At 36.7% G+C, this 24,301-nt stretch overlaps 1 protein-coding gene across 1 annotated transcript in view; it reads right to left on the bottom strand.

The window, feature by feature from the left end:
- The window catches only part of LOC144444417 (uncharacterized), a 237,286-nt gene that overhangs the window by 26,022 nt on the left and 186,963 nt on the right, over positions 1-24,301 (bottom strand). The window contains exons 79-91 of the mRNA XM_078133829.1: positions 23,601-23,749; positions 23,029-23,127; positions 13,470-13,726; positions 13,001-13,327; positions 12,306-12,480; positions 11,790-11,955; positions 11,256-11,365; positions 10,715-10,954; positions 8,435-8,757; positions 7,103-7,283; positions 5,943-6,161; positions 5,331-5,602; positions 1,216-1,469 (exon numbers count right to left, since the gene is read on the bottom strand). Of these exons, the coding sequence (XP_077989955.1) occupies positions 1,216-1,469; positions 5,331-5,602; positions 5,943-6,161; positions 7,103-7,283; positions 8,435-8,757; positions 10,715-10,954; positions 11,256-11,365; positions 11,790-11,955; positions 12,306-12,480; positions 13,001-13,327; positions 13,470-13,726; positions 23,029-23,127; positions 23,601-23,749 (2,772 nt within the window). The remainder of the gene's footprint in view (positions 1-1,215; positions 1,470-5,330; positions 5,603-5,942; positions 6,162-7,102; positions 7,284-8,434; positions 8,758-10,714; positions 10,955-11,255; positions 11,366-11,789; positions 11,956-12,305; positions 12,481-13,000; positions 13,328-13,469; positions 13,727-23,028; positions 23,128-23,600; positions 23,750-24,301) is intronic.

Below are 24,301 nucleotides of genomic sequence, written 5' to 3'. Positions count from 1 at the left end.
CCAATGCCTTAACTGAAATGTGTGAATGACAATGTCTACACTCTCATCAAACCCACAATTACCATAAACCATGAGCTGTAGTAGTGATGTAAGGGTGTTTGTCAACACTTGGATGCAGGGATTATTGTAGAGGTCAAGGGTTATTGAATATATTAACTTGTATATGCATGTAGTGTCCAACACATGGCCATATGTCATCTCAATGGAATGCCAAATCTAAAAATGACTTTAGCAAGATGTTTGGGCATTCCATCTTCAATTAAGTGACCTTCGGTCACACACTGTATCGGAAGAAAGCCCCAAGGTCAGCGGCAAGACGTAGGTATAGGTGTTCATTTGCTGAATGTTTATCCAGTTGCCTATCCATCTCTGATGTTATCTTTGTAATATACGTGATCATTTGGCTGTTGCTATGGCTGTGGTCTTGTTGCTATGGCTGTGATCTTGTTGCCATGGCCGTGGTCTTGTTGCTATGGCTGTGGTCTTGTTGCTATAGCCGTGGTCGTGTTGCATACATTTTTAAATGTTTATTTACTTGTCTTTTAATCCCTTGTGTTGTCTTTGTCCTTTCAGACAAATCTGCCTGGTAGTTTTTTGACCATAAATGACATATTTAGACCCAAATCACACACCATGATGCAATCAGTTTGCTTTTAACAATTTTCCAACTAGACACCAAAAGTAATGTCCCAACCAAATACCAAGTCCGGTGTTTTTTTTAGTTTAAGTCGTCCCCCCCCCCACCACACACACACACACACACACACATCACACCATGCCTCTTGCACTACTGAACTTTATCAGTTCAGTTGTGCTAAAAACAAAATTTTATTGACATGCATATGTCACACATGATGTCACCTGTGTGTCAGGTTTGAAAGAAATTGGATGTTGATTGGCTGAGTTATGATGAATTACAGACAGACAGAGCCCATTGTAGTGGGGGAGGGGGGGGGGGGCTGGGGGCTGGGGGCTGGGGCTAATAAGAGTAGCTGTTAAATCTCTTACGTTAGTATTTGGACTTGCTTATAACAAGTTCTGAATTGAAGCTGCACTGCTTTAAAGGAGTGGATCCCATAATGCAATCACAGAAAACACTACAAACACGGTTGCACTAAGGCATCACAAGGTTCTGTCATGTTTTTTGTACCTACAGTTTCAAAAACAATAACAGACTGACTTCTATAAAATCACTTATGACAGACATTTACTTACTTGGTATAATTGTATTGTTTCTGGACACTGTAATCCAAACTAAGGGCTTCCCCTGTGTTATCCTCATCAACCCATTTTTCTGATAACCACTGACTATACTCAGCTGGATCCACATTGGCTGGTGGTGTTGCTATGGTAACACCTCCAAGCATCAGGCTCCCTGATTGGTTGTTGGTTGCCGACATCACATGATTGACAACTGTATCAAGATAGAGTTTATCCCATTCATCCTGTAGTACATTCCCATATACCAACTGTAACAAATCACAAATAAATATCACAAATAAAATAGCATAAAAGTTATATCTATAGTAATATCAAGAATTATTGAGATCAATAATCAACATGATACATATACAGTAATCTGATTTCTAAAAGTAAATGGCCACTTGACACATTATGATAAAACATCCAAGTATGATTTTGTTATATTTCATATATACCTATTAAATGTAGATATACCATAGATCAACTATTCTATGTACAAACTCAGCATGGAAAAGAATTTGGACTCTGCTGACATAAGAGCAATACATGCATAATATATTTATATATAATTCCATGAAATCAATGTTAGTTTTACCTGAGTAAGTCCATTATGTCATATGTACTCAAGTAAGTCCATTATGATGTCATATGTACTCAAGTAAGTCCATTATGATGTCATATTTACCTGAGTAAGTCCATTATGATGTCATATTTACCTGAGTATGTCCATTATGATGTCATATTTACCTGAGTAAGTCCATTATGTCATATATACTCAAGTAAGTCCATTATGATGTCATATTTACCTGAGTAAGTCCATTATGATGTCATATTTACCTGAGTAAGTCCATTATGATGTCATATTTACCTGAGTAAGTCCATTATGATGTCATATTTACCTGAGTAAGTCCATTATGCCATATGTACTCAAGTAAGTCCATTATGTCATATGTACTCAAGTAAGCCCATTATGGTGTCATATTTACCTGAGTAAGTCCATTATGTCATATGTACTCAAGTAAGTCCATTATGTCATATGTACTCAAGTAAGTCCATTATGATGTCATATTTACCTGAGTAAGTCCATTATGTCATATGTACTCAAGTAAGTCCATTATGTTGTCATATTTACCTGAGTACGTCCATTATGATGTCATATTTACCCGAGTAAGTCCATTATGTCATATGTACTCAAGTAAGTAGATTATGTTGTCATATTTACCCGAGTACGTCCATTATGATGTCATATTTACCTGAGTACGTCTATTATGATGTCATATTTACCTGAGTACGTCCATAATGATGTCATATTTACCTGAGTAAGTCCATTATGTCATATGTACTCAAGTAAGTCCATTATGATGTCATATTTACCTGAGTAAGTCCATTATGATGTCATATGTACTCAAGTAAGTCCATGATGTCATATTTACCTGAGTACGTCCATTATGTCATATGTACTCAAGTAAGTCCATGATGTCATATTTACCTGAGTACGTCCATTATGATGTCATATTTACCTGAGTAAGTCCATTATGATGTCATATTTACCTGAGTAAGTCCATTATGTTGTCATATTTACCTGAGTACGTCCATTATGATGTCATATTTAGCTGAGTAAGTCCATTATGATGTCATATTTACCTGAGTAAGTCCATATATGATGCCATATGTACTCAAGTAAGTCCATTATGATGTCATATTTACCTGAGTAAGTCCATTATGATGTCATATTTACCTGAGTAAGTCCATTATGTCATATTTACCCGAGTAAGTCCATAATGATGTCATGTTTACCTGAGTACGTCCATAATGTCATATATACTCAAGTAAGTCAATTATGTCATATGTACTCAAGCAAGTCCATTATGATGTCATATTTACCTGAGTAAGTCCATTATGTCATATGTACTCAAGTAAGTCCATTATGATGTCATATATACTCAAGTAAGTCCATTATGATGTCATATTTACCTGAGTAAGCCCATATGATGTCATATTTACCTGAGTAAGTCCATTATGATGTCATATTTACCTGAGTACGTCCATTATGATGTCATATTTACCTGAGTACGTCCATTATGTCATATTTACCTGAGTAAGTCCATTATGATGTCATATTTACCTGAGTACGTCCATTATGATGTCATATTTACCTGAGTAAGTCCATTATGTCATATTTACCTGAGTAAGTCCATTATGATGTCATATTTACCTGAGTACGTCCATTATGATGTCATATTTACCTGAGTACATCCATTATGATGTCATATTTACCTGAGTACGACCATTATGATGTCATATTTACCTGAGTACGTCCATTATGTCATATGTACTCAAGTAAGTCCATTATGTCATATATACTCAAGTAAGTCCATTATGATGTCATATTTACCTGAGTAAGTCCATTATGATGTCATATTTACCTGAGTAAGTCCATTATGATGTCATATTTACCTGAGTAAGTCCATTATGATGTCATATTTACCCGAGTAAGTCCATTATGTCATATTTACCTGAGTAAGTCCATTATGATGTCATATTTACCTGAGTAAGTCCATTATGATGTCATATTTACCTGAGTAAGTCCATTATGATGTCATATTTACCTGAGTAAGTCCATTATGATGTCATATTTACCTGAGTAAGTCCATATATGATGTCATATTTACCTGAGTAAGTCCATTATGATGTCATATTTACCTGAGTAAGTCCATTATGATGTCATATTTACCCGAGTAAGTCCATTATGTCATATTTACCTGAGTACGTCCATTATGATGTCATATTTACCTGAGTACATCCATTATGATGTCATATTTACCTGAGTACGACCATTATGATGTCATATTTACCTGAGTACGTCCATTATGTCATATGTACTCAAGTAAGTCCATTATGTCATATATACTCAAGTAAGTCCATTATGATGTCATATTTACCTGAGTAAGTCCATTATGATGTCATATTTACCTGAGTAAGTCCATTATGATGTCATATTTACCTGAGTAAGTCCATTATGATGTCATATTTACCCGAGTAAGTCCATTATGTCATATTTACCTGAGTAAGTCCATTATGATGTCATATTTACCTGAGTAAGTCCATTATGATGTCATATTTACCTGAGTAAGTCCATTATGATGTCATATTTACCTGAGTAAGTCCATTATGATGTCATATTTACCTGAGTAAGTCCATATATGATGTCATATTTACCTGAGTAAGTCCATTATGATGTCATATTCACCCGAGTAAGTCCATTATGATGTCATATTTACCTGAGTAAGTCCATTATGATGTCATATTTACCTGAGTAAGTCCATTATGATGTCATATTTACCTGAGTAAGTCCATATATGATGTCATATTTACCTGAGTAAGTCCATTATGATGTCATATTTACCTGAGTAAATCCATTATGATGTCATATTTACCTGAGTAAGTCCATTATGATGTCATATTTACCTGAGTAAGTCCATATATGATGTCATATTTACCTGAGTAAGTCCATTATGATGTCATATTTACCTGAGTAAGTCCATTATGATGTCATATTTACCTGAGTAAGTCCATATATGATGTCATATTTACCTGAGTAAGTCCATATATGATGTCATATTTACCTGAGTAAGTCCATTATGATGTCATATTTACCTGAGTAAGTCCATATATGATGTCATATTTACCTGAGTAAGTCCATTATGATGTCATATTTACCTGAGTAAGTCCATTATGATGTCATATTTACCTGAGTAAGTCCATTATGTCATATTTACTTGAGTAAGTTCATATATGATGTCATATTTACCTGAGTAAGTCCATTATGATGTCATATTTACCTGAGTAAGTCCATTATGATGTCATATTTACCTGAGTAAGTCCATTATGATGTCATATTTACCTGAGTAAGTCCATATATGATGTCATATTTACCTGAGTAAGTCCATATATGATGTCATATTTACCTGAGTAAGTCCATTATGATGTCATATTTACCTGAGTAAGTCCATATATGATGTCATATTTACCTGAGTAAGTCCATATATGATGTCATATTTACCTGAGTAAGTCCATATATGATGTCATATTTACCTGAGTAAGTCCATATATGATGTCATATTTACCTGAGTAAGTCCATATATGATGTCATCTAGTGTTGCTTCAGATGCATTTTGTGCTTTCAGTGCTTGACCAATGACTAGTTCTATAGCTTGCTTGATTTGTACATGTGTAAATGTATACCACTGAGATAAACCTCGTGCACCAAATGACTGACGGGCAACTAGTATACCATGAATAACACAGATACCAAACACTACACCTTTCATCATACTGGACTGGTTTCGGACTTCATTCCATTGTGCTTCAGGTACTGTGTCCAATGCAGACACGATAGCTGTAAATAGAACAAAACACACAATATCAGTACATACTGCACTAAACAATTTGACAATTATTACACCTGGCATGGGTGTATAGCAACCTAAACAGTCCTTTATAGTCCCCTGGGAGCATATAATTTATTGTATTAGTACACAGGATTAAAGCATTCACATTTCAACCTCTATCCTACCAGGTCCCAAATTATACAACTGGGTTGACTGGGACAAAATTGATCTTCAAATCTTGTGCAAGTGTCATGCAATGGAGGGCATATTGTGAGCAAGCCACTCTAACCATTTGACCATATGACTCCACAAAGTGATTCAATCATTCTCTCTCTTACTGTAGCTTACCTGTTTTCAACACATTCTGTAAAGAATTGGCTTTGAACTCATCGTCTTCCTCTTGAGTACTAGCAGCCCCATGTAGTAAATCCTCACTGATGTTATCCCAACTAATAATACGCAGTGACTGTATTAATACTGCTGGAATGTCCTGGCATGGTTCTGATGTTATCCATACACAGAAATTAGACTTTGCCTCTTTATCAATGGTATTCAAACCCATTGGTCCTGAAATATACAAAAGAATGTAAGAATTAGTGGAAATATAAAATAGATTTTATCATTTTTGTTTTCATCAAATCTTTTTTTCTTTTTTTTTGAATGAATGAATGAATGAATGAATGAATGAATGAATGAATGAATAAGTGAATCAATTAATTATTATAATTAATCAACCAATCAATATTGTATTCAGTCATGGCCAGTGGTCTTCTATTTGATATCTTTCCTTCTTTTTATGTTACATTTCAATTACATAATTGTAAATGATTATTTATGATATTAATCTTAGTCTTCATTAAATTGCAATGCAAATAACAAAGTCATTACTACATTGTTTATTTGTTGATGTTTACTATTGCAAAGTCATTACTACATTGTTTATTTGTTGATGTTTACTATTGCAAAGTCATTACTACATTGTTTATTTGTTGATGTTTACTATTGCAAAGTCATTACTACATTGTTTATTTGCTGATGTTTATTATTGCAAAGTCATTACTACATTGTTTATTTGCTGATGTTTATTATTGCAAAGTCATTACTACATTGTTTATTTGTTGATGTTTACTATTGCAAAGTCATTACTACATTGTTTATTTGCTGATGTTTATTATTGCAAAGTCATTACTACATTGTTTATTTGCTGACGTTTACTATTGCAGTCATTACTACATTGTTCATTTGTTGATGTTTATTATTGCAAAGTCATTACTACATTGTTTATTTGTTGATGTTTACTATTGCAAAGTCATTACCACATTGTTTATTTGCTGATGTTTATTATTGCAAAGTCATTAGTACATTGTTTATTTGTTGATGTTTACTATCACAAAGACATTAATACACTGTTTCTTTGTTGTTGATGTTTACCCTGTTACACAAAGTCATTGATACAAATGTTTATTTGTTGCATTTTAGGTTGTGTATGATGAGTAGTATATTCTTACCTCCAGTGTTACCAACTCTGATGAGATGGTGTCTAAGTTCATTGTAAAATCTTGGTGCTGATAGATGTAGGTCTTGTATGATAACCCAGCCATCATTCTTAACAGCCATGTCAATTGTTATATCAATCTCAGCTTCATTACCTTCACCAATATTGACCACATCAACTGGAATGCTCTTTGCCTTCACATCAAATCAAAGCATAGTAAATAAACTTGCTGATATCATATTAGCAAAATGAATGTAGTATTCCCCCCCCCCCAATGGCTATCCATTCTGTGCCTTAGTAGTCTTGTATGTAGTATGCCCTCACATAACTAAAAATAGTAAAATATGCCATTATCCTGTAACTTACTGACCAATCAGAAAAGTCTGTTTATACCAAACTTATACCACAGCTACAAATACATGTCACCTGGCTATAGTCATTGGTAAATGGGAGCTCACAAATACATGTCACCTGGCTATAGTCATTGGTAAATGTGAGCTCACAAATACATGACACCTGGCTATAGTCATTGGTAAATGTGAGCTCACAAATACATGACACCTGCTATAGTCATTGGTAAATGTGAGCTCACAAATACATGACACCTGGCTATAGTCATTGGTAAATGTGAGCTCACAAATACATGACACCTGGCTATAGTCATTGGTAAATGTGAGCTCACAAATACATGACACCTGGCTATAGTCATTGGTAAATGTGAGCTCACAAATACATGTCACCTGGCTATAGTCATTGGTAAATGTGAGCTCACAAATACATGTCACCTGGCTATAGTCATTGGTAAATGTGAGCTCACAAATACATGTCACCTGGCTATAGTCATTGGTAAATGTGAGCTCACAAATACATGTCACCTGGCTATAGTCATTGGTAAATGTGAGCTCACAAATACATGTCACCTGGCTATAGTCATTGGTAAATGTGAGCTCACAAATACATGTCACCTGGCTATAGTCATTGGTAAATGTGAGCTCACAAATACATGTCACCTGGCTATAGTCATTGGTAAATGTGAGCTCACAAATACATGTCACCTGGCTATATAGTCATTGGTAAATGTGAGCTCACAAATACATGTCACCTGGCTATAGTCATTGGTAAATGTGAGCTCACAAATACATGTCACCTGGCTATAGTCATTGTCACAAAATAATATTAAGGTTTAAAGTCTATATTAAAGAGATCAAGTCTTGAATATAGTCTCCATGTATTAACCTTTTGAGTTAATTGGTAAATCATGATTGTTCACTACAAATATGACAGTTAGTTAGTACCATATATTAAATCAAAATATCAGGATATGTATTGACAGTGTAACACTAACCTGTGCTATTTGTTTGAGTATATCCACTGGATGAGACTTTAGGGTCATTGAACTTATCAAATGTTGAGTCTCTCCTGAAGGTGGCATCAAGATCAGAATACCAAGTGTGGTATCAGCACTGCTCACAATACTGCTGATAGAGGGCGCTACATACTTGACACTTGTCATGTGTTTGTTAATATATTTAGCCATTGCTATTGGAAGTCTATCAGGTCTCAGCATACGTAGCACCAATAGTTGATGGAAATCAGTCAGTGGTCCTAAGTCTGGTGTATCATTACTGACAGCACCCTCATCATCATTGGTGGGACGACCTTCTCCTGCTACAACATTTACAGACATGATAACAGTTTAGTTAGTATGCTGAATTCATGTTCATCTTATTTGTACCGTCAAACTCAACAACTTCTTTAAAAATCTGTTCCATTGGCATTTTGATTTTGATTTTTTACCATGAAAACAATTAGAGTCACCCCCTTTCCGCGACTTATTATTATAACATGTATTGTAAGTGTTGAAGAATACTTTTGCAAACTTTAGTGAATGAAATTCACATGACTTTCCAAAAATAGCACATTGCAATAGTGTTGTAGTACAACTGTAAATCGTGATAATTTTAACAAGCCTTCATAGAACTGGCACATAGACCCACCCAACTGGTGTGCTGTGTGGCAAACTTATTGTGCAAATATTACATTTCACCTTGAAGATGAAGGTCAGGTCAAAAGTCTGTCTGAATAGTAATGTGGGTGTACACATTTGAACAGCATCTGTTGTCATAAAATTTCCAAAGCTACCGAACAATTCATTATTTTTAGCTCAACTGAACTGATAAGGTACAGTAGTGCTATAGGCATGGCAAAGTGTCTGTCTGTCTGGATGTGTGTGTGTGTGTGTGTGTGTGTGTGTGTGTGTGTGTGTGTGTGTGTGTGTGTGTGTGTGTGTGTGGTGGTGTGTGTGTGTGTGTGTGTGTGTGTGTGTGTGTGTGTGTGTGTGTAAACAACTTAAAGTAAAAAACCACTGGACCATGCCCATTGCAACAACTAAATGATGGTTTATAATTTATATTGCAAAAATGAAAAGTGGGAAGGGTAGGCTAGTTAATAAAGATTCCATAAATGTATGCAAATATTCCTAGCAACAAGACCATGTCCACAGCAATAGCCAAATATACTGTTGTGCTACAACGCTATTGGTGCTATTTTGCTTTATTAACTTTATAACTATAGCTGTAGACAATTGAATGATGTCTCTAGATACAAACATCACAAGTTATGAGTGATTTGGTCTATAATCTTGAAAGGTCAAGTATAGAATGAAATCTTACCTTTGATAATATGAGTGTAGGCATATGAATCAAATTTCAACTATTTGACCTTGAAAATTTGGTCAAGGTCAAAGTTTCATTAAAAAGCTTACCATTCAAAATGTTGGATAGATAGAGCATTGAAAGGTGCCCAAGGCAAATTGTGCATTTTATCACAAAAATTTATATAAAATAATTATATTATATTTTATCACTGTCATTTTGACATAAGGTTTCATAATTATACTATGCAGTTATACAATGAAATCAATTTTTAACAACAAAATGGCTGCCATTTGGTGAAATCTGCATATGTTATTAAACAAAGTGATGTGCTTATATCCCCTGTACATGTCACCTTTGTGCCAGGTTTCATTGAAATTGGATATTGCATGTCAGAGAAATTAAGTATTGATGACAGATGGCTAGACACTGTCACAGACACACACACTGACAGATGGCTAGACACTGTCACAGACACACACTGACAGATGGCTAGACACTGTCACAGACACACACTGACAGATGGCTAGACACTGTCACAGACACACACTGACAGATGGCTAGACACTGTCACAGACACACACACTGACAGATGGCTAGACACTGTCACAGACAGACACACACACACTGACAGATGGCTAGACACTGTCACAGACACACACACTGACAGATGGCTAGACACTGTCACAGACACACACACTGACTGATGCATGGAAAGAACCCATTCTAATAGTCCCCCTTTGGAGCACTAACAATAAACTTTAACACTAACCTGAGACTGCAAGCTTTATTACTAAAAATACCATTTTTTAGTCACACACCTGTGGTGTGATCGATAATTGTCATTTGATACCCAATTTAAGTAATATGTACACACACAGACATACAAAGACACACAGACAGATGCTATGCCATGCTTAAAATACTACTGGGCCTTGTGTTACAGTATTGTTTTATTTGTCACAGCCTACCTTGTGTATCATCTTCTGATTTCATTGGTAGTGGTTCATTTTCAGGCATTTCTGATTTGTACCAAGCATGCCATTCATCACTATGTTCAGCCAGGTGTACACAGATGCTATCCAATGGGCCAGGTAACACTGACATTGCAATTACATCTTCCCATTTGTCAGATGTAAGCCAATCAGGAACAGGTTCATCACAATCAAAGTCAGCCAGTGTTAGTATCATATTACCAAAGCCAGGATTACCTACACAATCAAAGTAAAACAAATAAGATATGTCCAATACGTATGGGGGGGGGGGGGGGGGGGGTTAGGGGAGGTATGGTGATAATTAATAACAAAGTAAGGAAAGGTACCAGTAACCTGTAGTATTCTACTCACTTACTGAAACATACTTCACCATAAAAACTTGTTAAAAAACAATGTCTTTGGTCTTAATATTTAAGTAAAAGGGTTGAATAACAGGTGGTGTTTTTCAAATTCAATTAACCCCTACCTCCCTTTTTAAAGTTTTTTCATTGTATGTATAATCTCTAGTACGACTAACCTTGCAAGAGTAGAGCCATTTCTTCCTCAGCAAAATGGTCACCAGATTCATTTTGAATATTGAGACATAGCATGGTTGCAAAGAGTAGACGATGGTCATCATACAAACTCCTTGAAGACACAATAAGTAATAAACTTATCAACAAATAATCAACAATCATTTCATTGTCTGTAAATTGTTGCTTAAAGGTGGCCGTCATTTCTAACAAATAACTTGCTTAAAGGTGGCCGTAGTGCAGTGTTGTGATGCAACTCATGGCCTGCAATAGTGAGAAGTCATTTCTAACAAATAACTGTTGCTTAAAGGTGGCCGTAGTGCAGTCTTGTGATGCCCCCCCCCCCCCCCTAATCACTTTGCAAAAATGATGACCCCCTTCTTTGAGCCCCCACCACCCCCACCCCCACCCCCACCACCACAAAAACTAATCGATCGCTCCCTAATTGCCAAATGTTTGAATTCCTTAACAGTTTGAAGTATTTTCTGACTGGAGTCATTGCTGTAAGATTGTTTTATATGATATTACTGTAGACTTACTGTCTGACATTCTGGAAGATAGTTTGTGTTAAACTATCTACTATCTGTTTAACTTGATTAGCTGACATGTTGTTGTAGTTGATGCCATCACTTGGTAGTTGTGCTACTTCAGGTACAGAGAAATGAGGAGGCTTTGAAGTCTCCTCTATATTTCCTTCTCCTTCACCTGCAATGATCACATTATATTTATAATGTCAGTATTCAACCAATAGGACAGCTCAAATTCATTACTACATCTGGGTCTATATGTGTCATTCATTGTTGTTATGACTACATCACCTGTGTTTTATCCTCTATATGCATAATTCATTGGTTGCTATGGCTACATCACCTGGGTTTTATCTTCTATATGCATAATCGATTGGTTGCTATGGCTACATCACCTGGGGTTTATCCTCTATATGCATAATCCATTGGTTGCTATGGCTACATCACAAGGGTGGTCATTCAAACACCTTTATACATGGTATGCCACAAACCACTATGTGCAATAAATGGTTATTTGGTGACACTAACCTCTTGGTGTTCTTTCATCTTTTTCACCCTCATCCTCATCATCCTCATCAAACTTCTCATCAGCATAGTCATCTTCACCTTCTGCCTGTGTCTTATCGTCTGAGGCTTTGGTAGAGGAACTGAGTGGTCTCCCACCCATCCCATGTAGGTCATCCTCTGTACTTTCTTCATCATCCTGTTAAAATCATCAAAGAAATAGCATCATGTTAGGAAATAATATGGTAATGACATCAAGATCATGGAATCAGCTTTAGACGTGTTAAATAGGAATTAACCCAACAGTGGTCTACTGGTTAGCTGTGAGATAAGACTAAATTGGTTAGCCTTGAGACCAGAGTCTATTGGTTAGCCTTGAGACCAGCGTCTATTGGTAAGCTGTGAGACCAGAGTCTATTGGTTAACTGTGAGACCAGAGTCTATTGGTTAGCTGTGAGACCAGAGTCTATTGGTTAGCTGTGAGACCAGAGTCTATTGGTTAGCTGTGAGACCAGAGTCTATTGGTTAGCTGTGAGACCAGAGTCTATTGGTTAGCTGTGAGACCAGAGTCTATTGGTTAGCTGTGAGACCAGAGTCTATTGGTTAGCTGTGAGACCAGAGTCTATTGGTTAGCTGTGAGACCAGAGTCTATTGGTTAAGCTTAGAATGGTTCACCTTTTCAATTATTTGTTAAAGCCATGTTAGAACATGTAACTAACCTCATCCTGATCTGTGTCATCTTCTTCAGGTGGTGGTTCATCTCCAACAGCTTTATCAAACAGAGCAAGGAAAAAGGGTAATGGAAAGATATACTCTCTCTGAAGTCCTTCCAAACTACGCAGAACAGCAAACAACAGTGCTGCACGTTTAGCTACTGGGAACAACTCTTCTTGCAGTGTATCTAGGTCCCTTAGTATCTGCAAGGCTTCATCAAGCTTACTGGCAATCTGTTCTTTGGCATCTACTATAGCAGACACAAATTCAGTCTGCTCCCAGATGTCTGTATTCTCTCCTCTCAACTTCTCAATTAATATGTTTTCAAGGTCCTGAAAAATATAACATTGTTCTAAAATAACACAATCTCAAATATTCCATTTTCACTATGGCAGGGTTCAAGGTTATTATGACCGACCAAGTCAAAATATTTAGTTACAAACAAAAAAATACTTAGACTCATTTTCAACTTACATTTAATGTAGTTCTGTGTTGTTGTATTGCTTTCAAGACCTTTTTCCTTTCCATGTAGAGCTCTGGACGGACTCTAGCAAATGCTCTACTAAGTAGCTCTTCTTGTAAAGTTTCAGCTGATGTAGTATATCCTATGATTGTACTTGTTGATGACACTTCAGGATTAAACATAGCCCCTCCATTACTAGTCTGCATGTAGAGTCGGAAGTCTTCACTACACAGAAGACGTCGACTAGAATAACGGATCATCCTTGGTTCTGGGTACAGAAAACATGGTAAGTCAAAGATTAGATTGTGACTGTTGGAAACCAACTAGCAGTACATGAATGTTACCACCAAATCAAATACTACATCTTGTTCTCATACACCAATCTAAAATTGAGATCTTTTACAGTTGTTCCTGGATGTATGTGTATGATGAATAAAGAAATATGCTTAATGCTTATTGCAGTAAATAGGTAAATATTGGTATATGGATGAAGCAGTTCTGATAAAAAAGGATGCAAACATCTGCAATGATAGCTAAAGACTAGCGATGCAACAATAATAATAGATTATAACCCAAGTGCATTTTATTCATGTTGCATGGTCATGATAAAGTAGTGCATATATACAAATACATGTTGCCTGGCCAAGAGAGCATAGTGCTTTAGGGAGCCTTCAGTATTTACAAGGAGGAAGAATGTTGGGGGGATGGGGAGGGAGGGGGATGGGGAGGGAGGGGGCATATCTTACGAATCAGTAGTCGAGGAGGGAAATATTTAGAAAAAAGGAATTGAAGAAAGGTTATATTTTACTTTGAATTATTGTATCATGTAACTTTGCATTATTTTGTGACTCTAACATCCCACCACTGCCACCAGTTCTACACCCCAATACTGCAACATACCACCACTGCTACCAGTTCTACACCCCAATACTGCAACATCCCACCACTGCTACCAGTTCTACACCCCAATGCTGCAACATCCCACCACTGCCACCAGTTCTACACCCCAATACTGCAACATCCCACCACTGTCACCAGTTCTACACCCCAATACTGCAACATCCCACCACTGCTACCAGTTCTACACCCCAATACTGCAACATCCCACCACTGCCACCAGTTCTACACCCCAACACTGCAACATACCACCACTGCCACCAGTTCTACACCCCAATACTGCAACATACCACCACTGCCACCAGTTCTACACCCCAATACTGCAACATCCCACCACTGCTACCAGTTCTACACCCCAATGCTGCAACATCCCACCACTGCCACAAGTTCTACACCCCAATGCTGCAACATACCACCACTGCTACCAGTTCTACACCCCAACACTGCAACATACCACCACTGCCACCAGTTCTACACCCCAATACTGCAACATCTCACCACTGCCATCAGTTCTACACCCCAATGCTACAACATCCCACCACTGCCATCAGTTCTACACCCCAATGCTACAACATCCCACCACTGCCATCAGTTCTACACCCCAATGCTACAACATCCCACCACTGCCACAAGTTCTACACCCCAATGCTACAACATCCCACTACTGCTACCAGTTCTACACCCCAATGCTACAACATTCACCACTGCCATCAGTTCTACACCCCAATGCTACAACATCCCACCACTGCCACCAGTTCTACACCCCAATGCTACAACATCCCACCACTGCCACAAGTTCTACACCCCAACACTGCAACATACCACCACTACTACCAGTTCTACACCCCAATGCAGCAACATCCCACCACTGCCACCAGTTCTACACCCCAATACTGCAACATCCCACCACTGCCACCAGTTCTACACCCCAATGCTGCAACATCCCACCACTGCCACCAGTTCTACACCCCAATACTGCAACATCCCACCACTGTTACCAGTTCTACACCCCAATACTGCAACATCCCACCACTGCCACCAGTTCTACACCCCAATACTGCAACATCCCACTACTGCTACCAGTTCTACACCCCAATGCTGCAACATCCCACCACTGCCACCAGTTCTACACCCCAATGCTACAACATCCCACCACTGCCACCAGTTCTACACCCCAATGCTGCAACATACCATCACTGCTACCAGTTCTACACCCCAATACTGCAACATCCCACCACTGCCACCAGTTCTACACCCCAATTCTGCAACATCGCACCACTGCTACCAGTTCTACACCCCAATACTGCAACATACCATCACTGCTACCAGTTCTACACCCCAATGCTGCAACATCCCACCACTGCCACCAGTTCTACACCCCAATGCTGCAACATCCCACCACTGCCACCAGTTCTACACCCCAATGCTACAACATCCCACCACTGCCACCAGTTCTACACCCCAATGCTGCAACATCCCACCACTGCTACCAGTTCTACACCCCAATACTGCAACATCCCACCACTGCCACCAGTTCTACACCCCAATACTGCAACATCCCACTACTGCTACCAGTTCTACACCCCGATGCTGCAACATCCCACCACTGCCACCAGTTCTACACCCCGATGCTGCAACATCCCACCACTGCCACCAGTTCTACACCCCAATGCTACAACATCCCACCACTGCCACCAGTTCTACACCCCAATGCTGCAACATACCATCACTGCTACCAGTTCTACACCCCAATACTGCAACATCCCACCACTGCCACCAGTTCTACACCCCAATTCTGCAACATCGCACCACTGCTACCAGTTCTACACCCCAATACTGCAACATACCACCATTGCCATCAGTTCTACACCCCAATGCTACAACATCCCACCACTGCCACCAGTTCTACACCCCAATGCTACAACATCCCACCACTGCCACCAGTTCTACACCCCAATACTGCAACATCGCACCACTGCTACCAGTTCTACACCCCAATACTGCAACATACCACCACTGCCATCAGTTCTACACCCCAATGCTAAAACATCCCACCACTGCCACCAGTTCTACACCCCAATGCTGCAACATACCACCACTGCCATCAGTTCTACACCCCAATGGTACAACATCCCACCACTGCCACCAGTTCTACACCCCAATGCTGCAACATCCCACTACTGGGGGGGGGGGGTTATGTCTTAGAGAAGGAAATTGAGGGGATGGGAAATTGTTTAGAAAATGGAGTTAGGGGAGGGTCACATAGTATGCAACAGACTGGGTTTGATCCCTCCCTGTAATTACTGGACAAGTGCATATGTACAAGGATACTCACTTATTTACATGACTATATACTGATTGGTTATTGTGGGTGCTGGTGTATCAAAATGTATAAGATGAAATGTTTTGTTATGTTTGTATCACCACACCTAAAGTACTTCTTAGCACCATATCACAATGTTCTCCACTGTATGCTCTGACCAATAGATACACCAATCAAAATTTCATAAAAATCACTTGAACAGTATCACAATGAAGATTGAAAATGCTTGATGGCAAATGACATGTATGTATGGCAAATAACTTGTATGTATGTATGTATGTATGTATGTATGTATGTATGTATGTATGTATGTATGCATGCATGTATGTATGTATGTATGTATGTATGTATGTACATGTTGAACCATAGTGCTTGGCTTGGTTGTTACAGAAGAAGAAATGCTGTGAATTACAATTGTGAAAGTTTGTGTACAGATATATGGATAAATCTTAGTTACTGGTGATAACTGCACATATTGTAGCATTTTACAGTAACCGCGCTTGGTTTTATTTTGTAATTATCCTTGGTTTAAATTTGTAACTGTGTTTGGTTTTACTGTGTAATTGTGCTTGGTTTTACTGTGTAACTGTGCTTGGTTTTACTGTGTAACTGTGCTTGGTTTTACTGTGTAACTGCTTGGTTTTACTTTATAACTGTGTTTGGCTTTACTGTGTAATTGTGCTTGGTTTTACTGTGTAACTGTGCTTGGTTTTACTGTGTAACTGTGCTTGGTTTTACTGTATAACAGTTACTGTGCTTGGTTTTACTGTGTAACTGTGCTTGGTTTTACTGTGTAACTGTGCTTGGTTTTACTGTGTAACTGTGCTTGGTTTTACTGTGTAACTGTGCTTGGTTTTACTGTGTAATTGTGCTTGGTTTTACTGTATAACTATGTTTGGTTTTACTGTGTAATTGTGCTTGGTTTTACTGTATAACTGCTTGGTTTTACTGTATAACTGTGCTTGGTTTTACTGTGTAACTGCTTGGTTTTACTGTATAACTGTGTTTGGCTTTACTGTGTAATTGTGCTTGGTTTTACTGTATAACTGCTTGGTTTTACTGTATAACTGTGCTTGGTTTTACTGTGTAACTGTGTTTGGTTTTACTGTGTAACTGTGCTTGGTTTTACTGTGTAACTGTGCTTGGTTTTACTGTATAACTGTGCTTGGTTTTACTGTGTAACAGTGCTTGGTTTTACTGTGTAACTGTGCTTGGTTTTACTGTGTAACTGTGCTTGGTTTTACTGTGTAACTGGGTTTGGTTTTACTGTGTAATTGTGCTTGGTTTTACTGTATAACTGTGTTTGGTTTTACTGTGTAACTGCTTAATTTTACTGTATAACTGTGTTTTGTTTTACTGTGTAACTGCTTGGTTTTACTGTATAACTGTGTTTGGTTTTACTGTATAACTGTGTTTGGTTTTACTGTGTAACTGTGCTTGGTTTTACTGTATAACTGTGCTTGGTTTTACTGTGTAACTGTGCTTGGTTTTACTGTGTAACTGTGCTTGGTTTTACTGTATAACTGTGCTTGGTTTTACTGTATAACTGTGCTTGGTTTTACTGTGTAACTGCTTGGTTTTACTGTATAACTGTGCTTGGTTTTACTGTATAACTGTGCTTGGTTTTACTGTGTAACTGCTTGGTTTTACTGTATAACTGTGCTTGGTTTTACTGTATAACTGCTTGGTTTTACTCTAACTGTGCTTGGTGGTCAGCATGGTATACTTAGCTGAAAAATTAACATTGTGAAGTTATTTTCACATTTAGATGAAGTAAAAGATTTTTAGGCATAATAATATATATTGTTTAATATTGTTTGTTATTTTTTCGTCAAATGATTGGTGTACCCAATGTTGGACAGAGCCCCTTGAAACTTCTAATGTGAAAGGCAATGTCTTCCCACCAAGATAAATTATGGAACCGAGGTGGTTGTGATGATGATTGGGTAAAGCTAACAATGACACAGGCTGCTATCACATAAAACTGGTAAATGGGAGTGGTTGATAAGTGTATGTAAATTACTAAGAAATAGATTAGAGTGGATATTACTTTAGATCTGGTAGACAAAAGAAAAAATATACATTACAAGCAGAGTGGTGATTAATTAACATAAATTTAACAAATACCATTATCAAAATACTCTCTATCAACTAAAATCAAGAAAAATAATGATATTAATTTATCCTGTATTGTATAGAAATTATCATTTATTAGTATATTAACTATAGACATTGAGTAACACAATGAGATGATATCAGTGTGTCTGTCCTCCAAGCCAATTTAATATAACTTTGGACCCACACATATTTGGTATTCCCCTATCCTGCTATGTGGTAACTTATAAGAAAACACACTTTCTATCATTTTGACCAACAACAAATTTTGTCTGCTATTAGGCTTAGAGGGCAGTGTAGACTGGCATCATGTAACTGAAGTTAATAAATAGAAAATAGAATTTTAGAAAGAATACAATTATGCTGTAAGCTGGGTTGAGAAATTCTTTCCATATATGATTGTCTGCTTTGTCTTTCTAACTGTTGTCTAGATACAAGACTAGTTATTATAAAGATCCATAATACTGTGATGTCACCTTAGCTCACAATTCAGGGATTTATTACTACACACCTTAGCTTACAATTCAGGGATTTATTACTACACAGCTTAGCTAATAATTCAGGGATTTATTACTACACAGCTTAGCTAACAATTCAGGGATTTATTACTACACAGCTTAGCTAATAATTCAGGGATTTATTACTACACAGCTTAGCTGATAATTCAGGGATTTATTACTACACAGCTTAGCTAACAATTCAGGGATTTATTATTACACAGCTTAGCTAATAATTCAAAGATTTATTACTACACAGCTTAGCTAACAATTCAGGGATTTATTACTACACAGCTTAGCTAACAATTCAGGGATTTATTACTACACAGCTTAGCTAATAATTCAAAGATTTATTACTACACAGTTTAGCTGATAATTCAGGGATTTATTACTACACAGCTTAGCTAACAATTCAGGGATTTATTACTACACAGCTTAGCTAACAATTCAGGGATTTATTACTACACAGTTTAGCTGATAATTCAGGGATTTATTACTACACAGCTTAGCTGATAATTCAGGGATTTATTACTACACAGCTTAGCTGATAATTCAGGGATTTATTACTACACAGCTTAGCTGATAATTCAGGGATTTATTACTACACAGCTTAGCTGATAATTCAGGGATTTATTACTACACAGCTTAGCTGATAATTCAGGGATTTATTACTACACAGTTTAGCTAATAATTCAGGGATTTATTACTACACAGCTTAGCTAATAATTCAGGGATTTATTACTACACAGCTTAGCTGATAATTCAGGGATTTATTACTACACAGCTTAGCTGATAATTCAGGGATTTATTACTACACAGTTTAGCTGATAATTCAGGGATTTATTACTACACAGCTTAGCTAATAATTCAGGGATTTATTACTACACAGCTTAGCTAATAATTCAGGGATTTATTACTACACAGCTTAGCTGACAATTCAGGTATTTATTACTACACAGCTTAGCTGATAATTCAGGGATTTATTACTACACAGCTTAGCTAATAATTCAGGGATTTATTACTACACAGCTTAGCTAATAATTCAGAGATTTATTACTACACAGCTTAGCTAATAATTCAGGGATTTATTACTACACAGCTTAGCTGATAATTCAGGGATTTATTACTACACAGCTTAGCTGATAATTCAGGGATTTATTACTACACAGCTTAGCTAACAATTCAGGGATTTATTACTACACAGCTTAGCTGATAATTCAGGGATTTATTACTACACAGCTTAGCTGATAATTCAGGGATTTATTACTACACAGCTTAGCTGATAATTCAGGGATTTATTACTACACAGCTTAGCTAATAATTCAGGGATTTATTACTACACAGCTTAGCTGACAATTCAGGGATTTATTACTACACAGCTTAGCTAACAATTCAGGGATTTATTACTACACAGCTTAGCTGACAATTCAGGGATTTATTACTACACAGCTTAGCTAACAATTCAGGGATTTATTACTACACAGCTTAGCTAACAATTCAGGGATTTATTACTACACAGCTTAGCTAACAATTCAGGGATTTATTACTACACAGCTTAGCTGACAATTCAGGGATTTATTACTACACAGCTTAGCTAACAATTCAGGGATTTATTACTACACAGCTTAGCTAACAATTCAGGGATTTATTACTACACAGCTTAGCTAATAATTCAAAGATTTATTACTACACAGCTTAGCTAACAATTCAGGGATTTATTACTACACAGCTTAGCTAATAATTCAGGGATTTATTACAACACAGCTTAGCTGACAATTCAGGGATTTATTACTACACAGCTTAGCTAATAATTCAGGGATTTATCACTACACAGCTTAGCTAATAATTCAGGGATTTATTACTACACAGCTTAGCTAATAATTTAAAGATTTATTACTACACAGCTTAGCTGACAATTCAGGGATTTATCACTACACAGCTTAGCTAATAATTCAGGGATTTATTACTACACAGCTTAGCTAATAATTCAAAGATTTATTACTACACAGTTTAGCTGATAATTCAGGGATTTATTACTACACAGCTTAGCTAATAATTCAGGGATTTATCACTACACAGCTTAGCTAATAATTCAGGGATTTATTACTACACAGCTTAGCTGACAATTCAGGGATTTATTACTACACAGTTTAGCTAACAATTCAGGGATTTATTACTACACAGTTTAGCTAATAATTTAAAGCTCAACAAAAAATAAATGTGTGTAAAAGAGTCCTCATGCTATGCCATTGTATTCCACATTGGTTTTGTGGGATTTTAATTTTAATTTTCAGAAATTCAATCTTTTAAATGATTTTGCAATACGTCCTTGTCATAATTGGGAAATATTCATTTTTAGTTCTATCTACTGGAAAAAAAAGAGTGAGAGAACACTTTGGACTAGTGAGAGAACACTTTGGACTAGTGAGAGAACACTTTGGACTAGTGAGAGAACACTTTGGACTAGTGAGAGGACTAGTGTTTATACTTTGTCCTTGGGGGTTGGGATGGGGTGGGGAACAGCAGACAAACACAATGTAAAGACATTTCTTCATTTCAACATTGTTAACTAGAGATAAACAGACTATAGGTCTACTTGATAGAAATCATTTAGTGAATTAACTAGAAATAAACAGACTATAGGTCTACTTGATAGAAATCATTTAGTGAATTAACTAGAAATAAACAGACTATAGGTCTACTTGATAGAAATCATTTAGTGAATTAACTAGAAATAAACAGACTATAGGTCTACTTGATAGAAATCATTTAGTGAATTAACTAGAAATAAACAGACTATAGGTCTACTTGATAGAAATCATTTAGTGAATTAACTAGAAATAAACAGACTATAGGTCTACTTGATAGAAATCATTTAGTGAATTAACTAGAAATAAACAGACTATAGGTCTACTTGATAGAAATCATTTAGTGAATTAACTAGAAATAAACAGACTAAGGTCTACTTGATAGAAATCATTTAGTGAATTAACTAGAAATAAACAGACTATAGGTCTACTTGATAGAAATCATTTAGTGAATTAACTAGAAATAAACAGACTATAGGTCTACTTGATAGAAATCATTTAGTGAATTAACTAGAAATAAACAGACTATAGGTCTACTTGATAGAAATCATTTAGTGAATTAACTAGAAATAAACAGACTATAGGTCTACTTGATAGAAATCATTTAGTGAATTAACTAGAAATAAACAGACTATAGGTCTACTTGATTGAAATCATTTAGTGAATTAACTAGAAATAAACAGACTATAGGTCTACTTGATTGAAATCATTTAGTGAATTAACTAGAAATAAACAGACTATAGGTCTACTTGATTGAAATCATTTAGTGAGTGAATGACTATAAGAAGCAATAGGTATTGATAACTAAAGTTCTCAAGCCACTGTGCAATGAATTAGCCAATGAATGATAGCATTTACCAATTATAGCTACAACTTAGCCATAATTAGCCTGTTACTCTATTTTCACCTTAGCAATCTATCCACCATTATAACCATGTATCCCTATATCCTTTAATACCCATAGTTTATCTATTCCCAGACACATTGATAGCTAGCTATAATGGCCATGTGCTGCATAGCGCCCTCTATGTCATACTCTGCACATAACTATTAAAGAATGCAGTAATCTGACATAGAGGAGTAACTGACACTGTGGCAATTAATGTGTCTGATAACGTCTTGTCTGCTATCCTGTCAGACATGGTAATACCTTGATCCTTATTCCTTTCTTTATCATTGGTCTGTGTACGATACTGCATTATGGAGTTGATTAATCCATCCACATAGTTGTCAAAGTTGGCCAGATAGGCTGCATGCACAATTACACCATAATAATATCACACTTATTAATATTTAACACAAAGCCAGTATATCACATACAGCATGCAATAAGTAGTTACATAATAATCAAACACTTAAAGTTAAATGAACCACAACTTAGATAAACTTAGAAACTGAAACAAAGACTATGAAAGTAACAAAAGTCATTTATTGGAAATATAAATGTATGTATGTATTTCCTTGCTAATGATATTGTAATCCCGTGTAGACTGTATGTATTTCCTTACTAGTGATATTGTATGTATTTCCTGGCTACATTTCCTAAGATTGAACCACAATAATAGTGACCACCATCAGGCTACGTACCCTATATGGTGTACAAGTGGTTTGGGTTGATGCAGGCTGACTATAGAGAAGCAACCAATGTCTTTGTCAGACCACCATGTAGGGCGTTACAAATAATTTTAAAAGGAAAACATAACAATAGACAGACAATGTTACCTTCTTTTTCGTCCTTTTCATTAGCTGTGTTTCTGTGATGGATTAGTGGAGTAACCATACTGTCTACGTGTGGTTCACAATTCATTAATAAGACAGGATAACCAGATAGGATAGCTTTCTCAATTTGTACAATAATGGATGGGTCAAACCTAAAATACAAAAAATGAAGTCAATACTAGAATTCATTTCTGTATGACTCTCTCTCTCCTGGTTACTATAGTTACTTTATTCTGTCAGAGTCACAATTACAATATACCTACAAAAGGAACATACAGATAGTTTAATTAACACTGTACATATAATATACCCTTCAATATGTTCAGTAAGTTAACCTGCTAAACAATGCTTGTCAAGTTTAGTCTATTAAAGTTGCCACCAAGTGGACAGCCTGTCACTTGGGAACAGACTTTGTTACTAGTACAAGTGGACAGCCTGTCACTTGGGAACAGACTTTGTTACTAGTACAAGTGGACAGCCTGTCACTTGGGAACAGACTTTGTTACTAGTACAAGTGGACAGCCTGTCACTTGGGAACAGACTTTGTTACTAGTACAAGTGGACAGCCTGTCACTTGGCAAAAGACTTTGTTACTAGTACAAGTGGACAGCCTGTCACTTGGGAACAGACTTTGTTACTAGTACAAGTGGACAGCCTGTCACTTGGGAACAGACTTTGTTACTAGTACAAGTGGACAGCCTGTC

This window comes from Glandiceps talaboti, chromosome 13 (genome assembly GCF_964340395.1).
Source record: "Glandiceps talaboti chromosome 13, keGlaTala1.1, whole genome shotgun sequence".
NCBI lineage: Eukaryota > Metazoa > Hemichordata > Enteropneusta > Spengelidae > Glandiceps > Glandiceps talaboti.
This window is presented reverse-complemented; position numbering and strand designations above follow the sequence as displayed.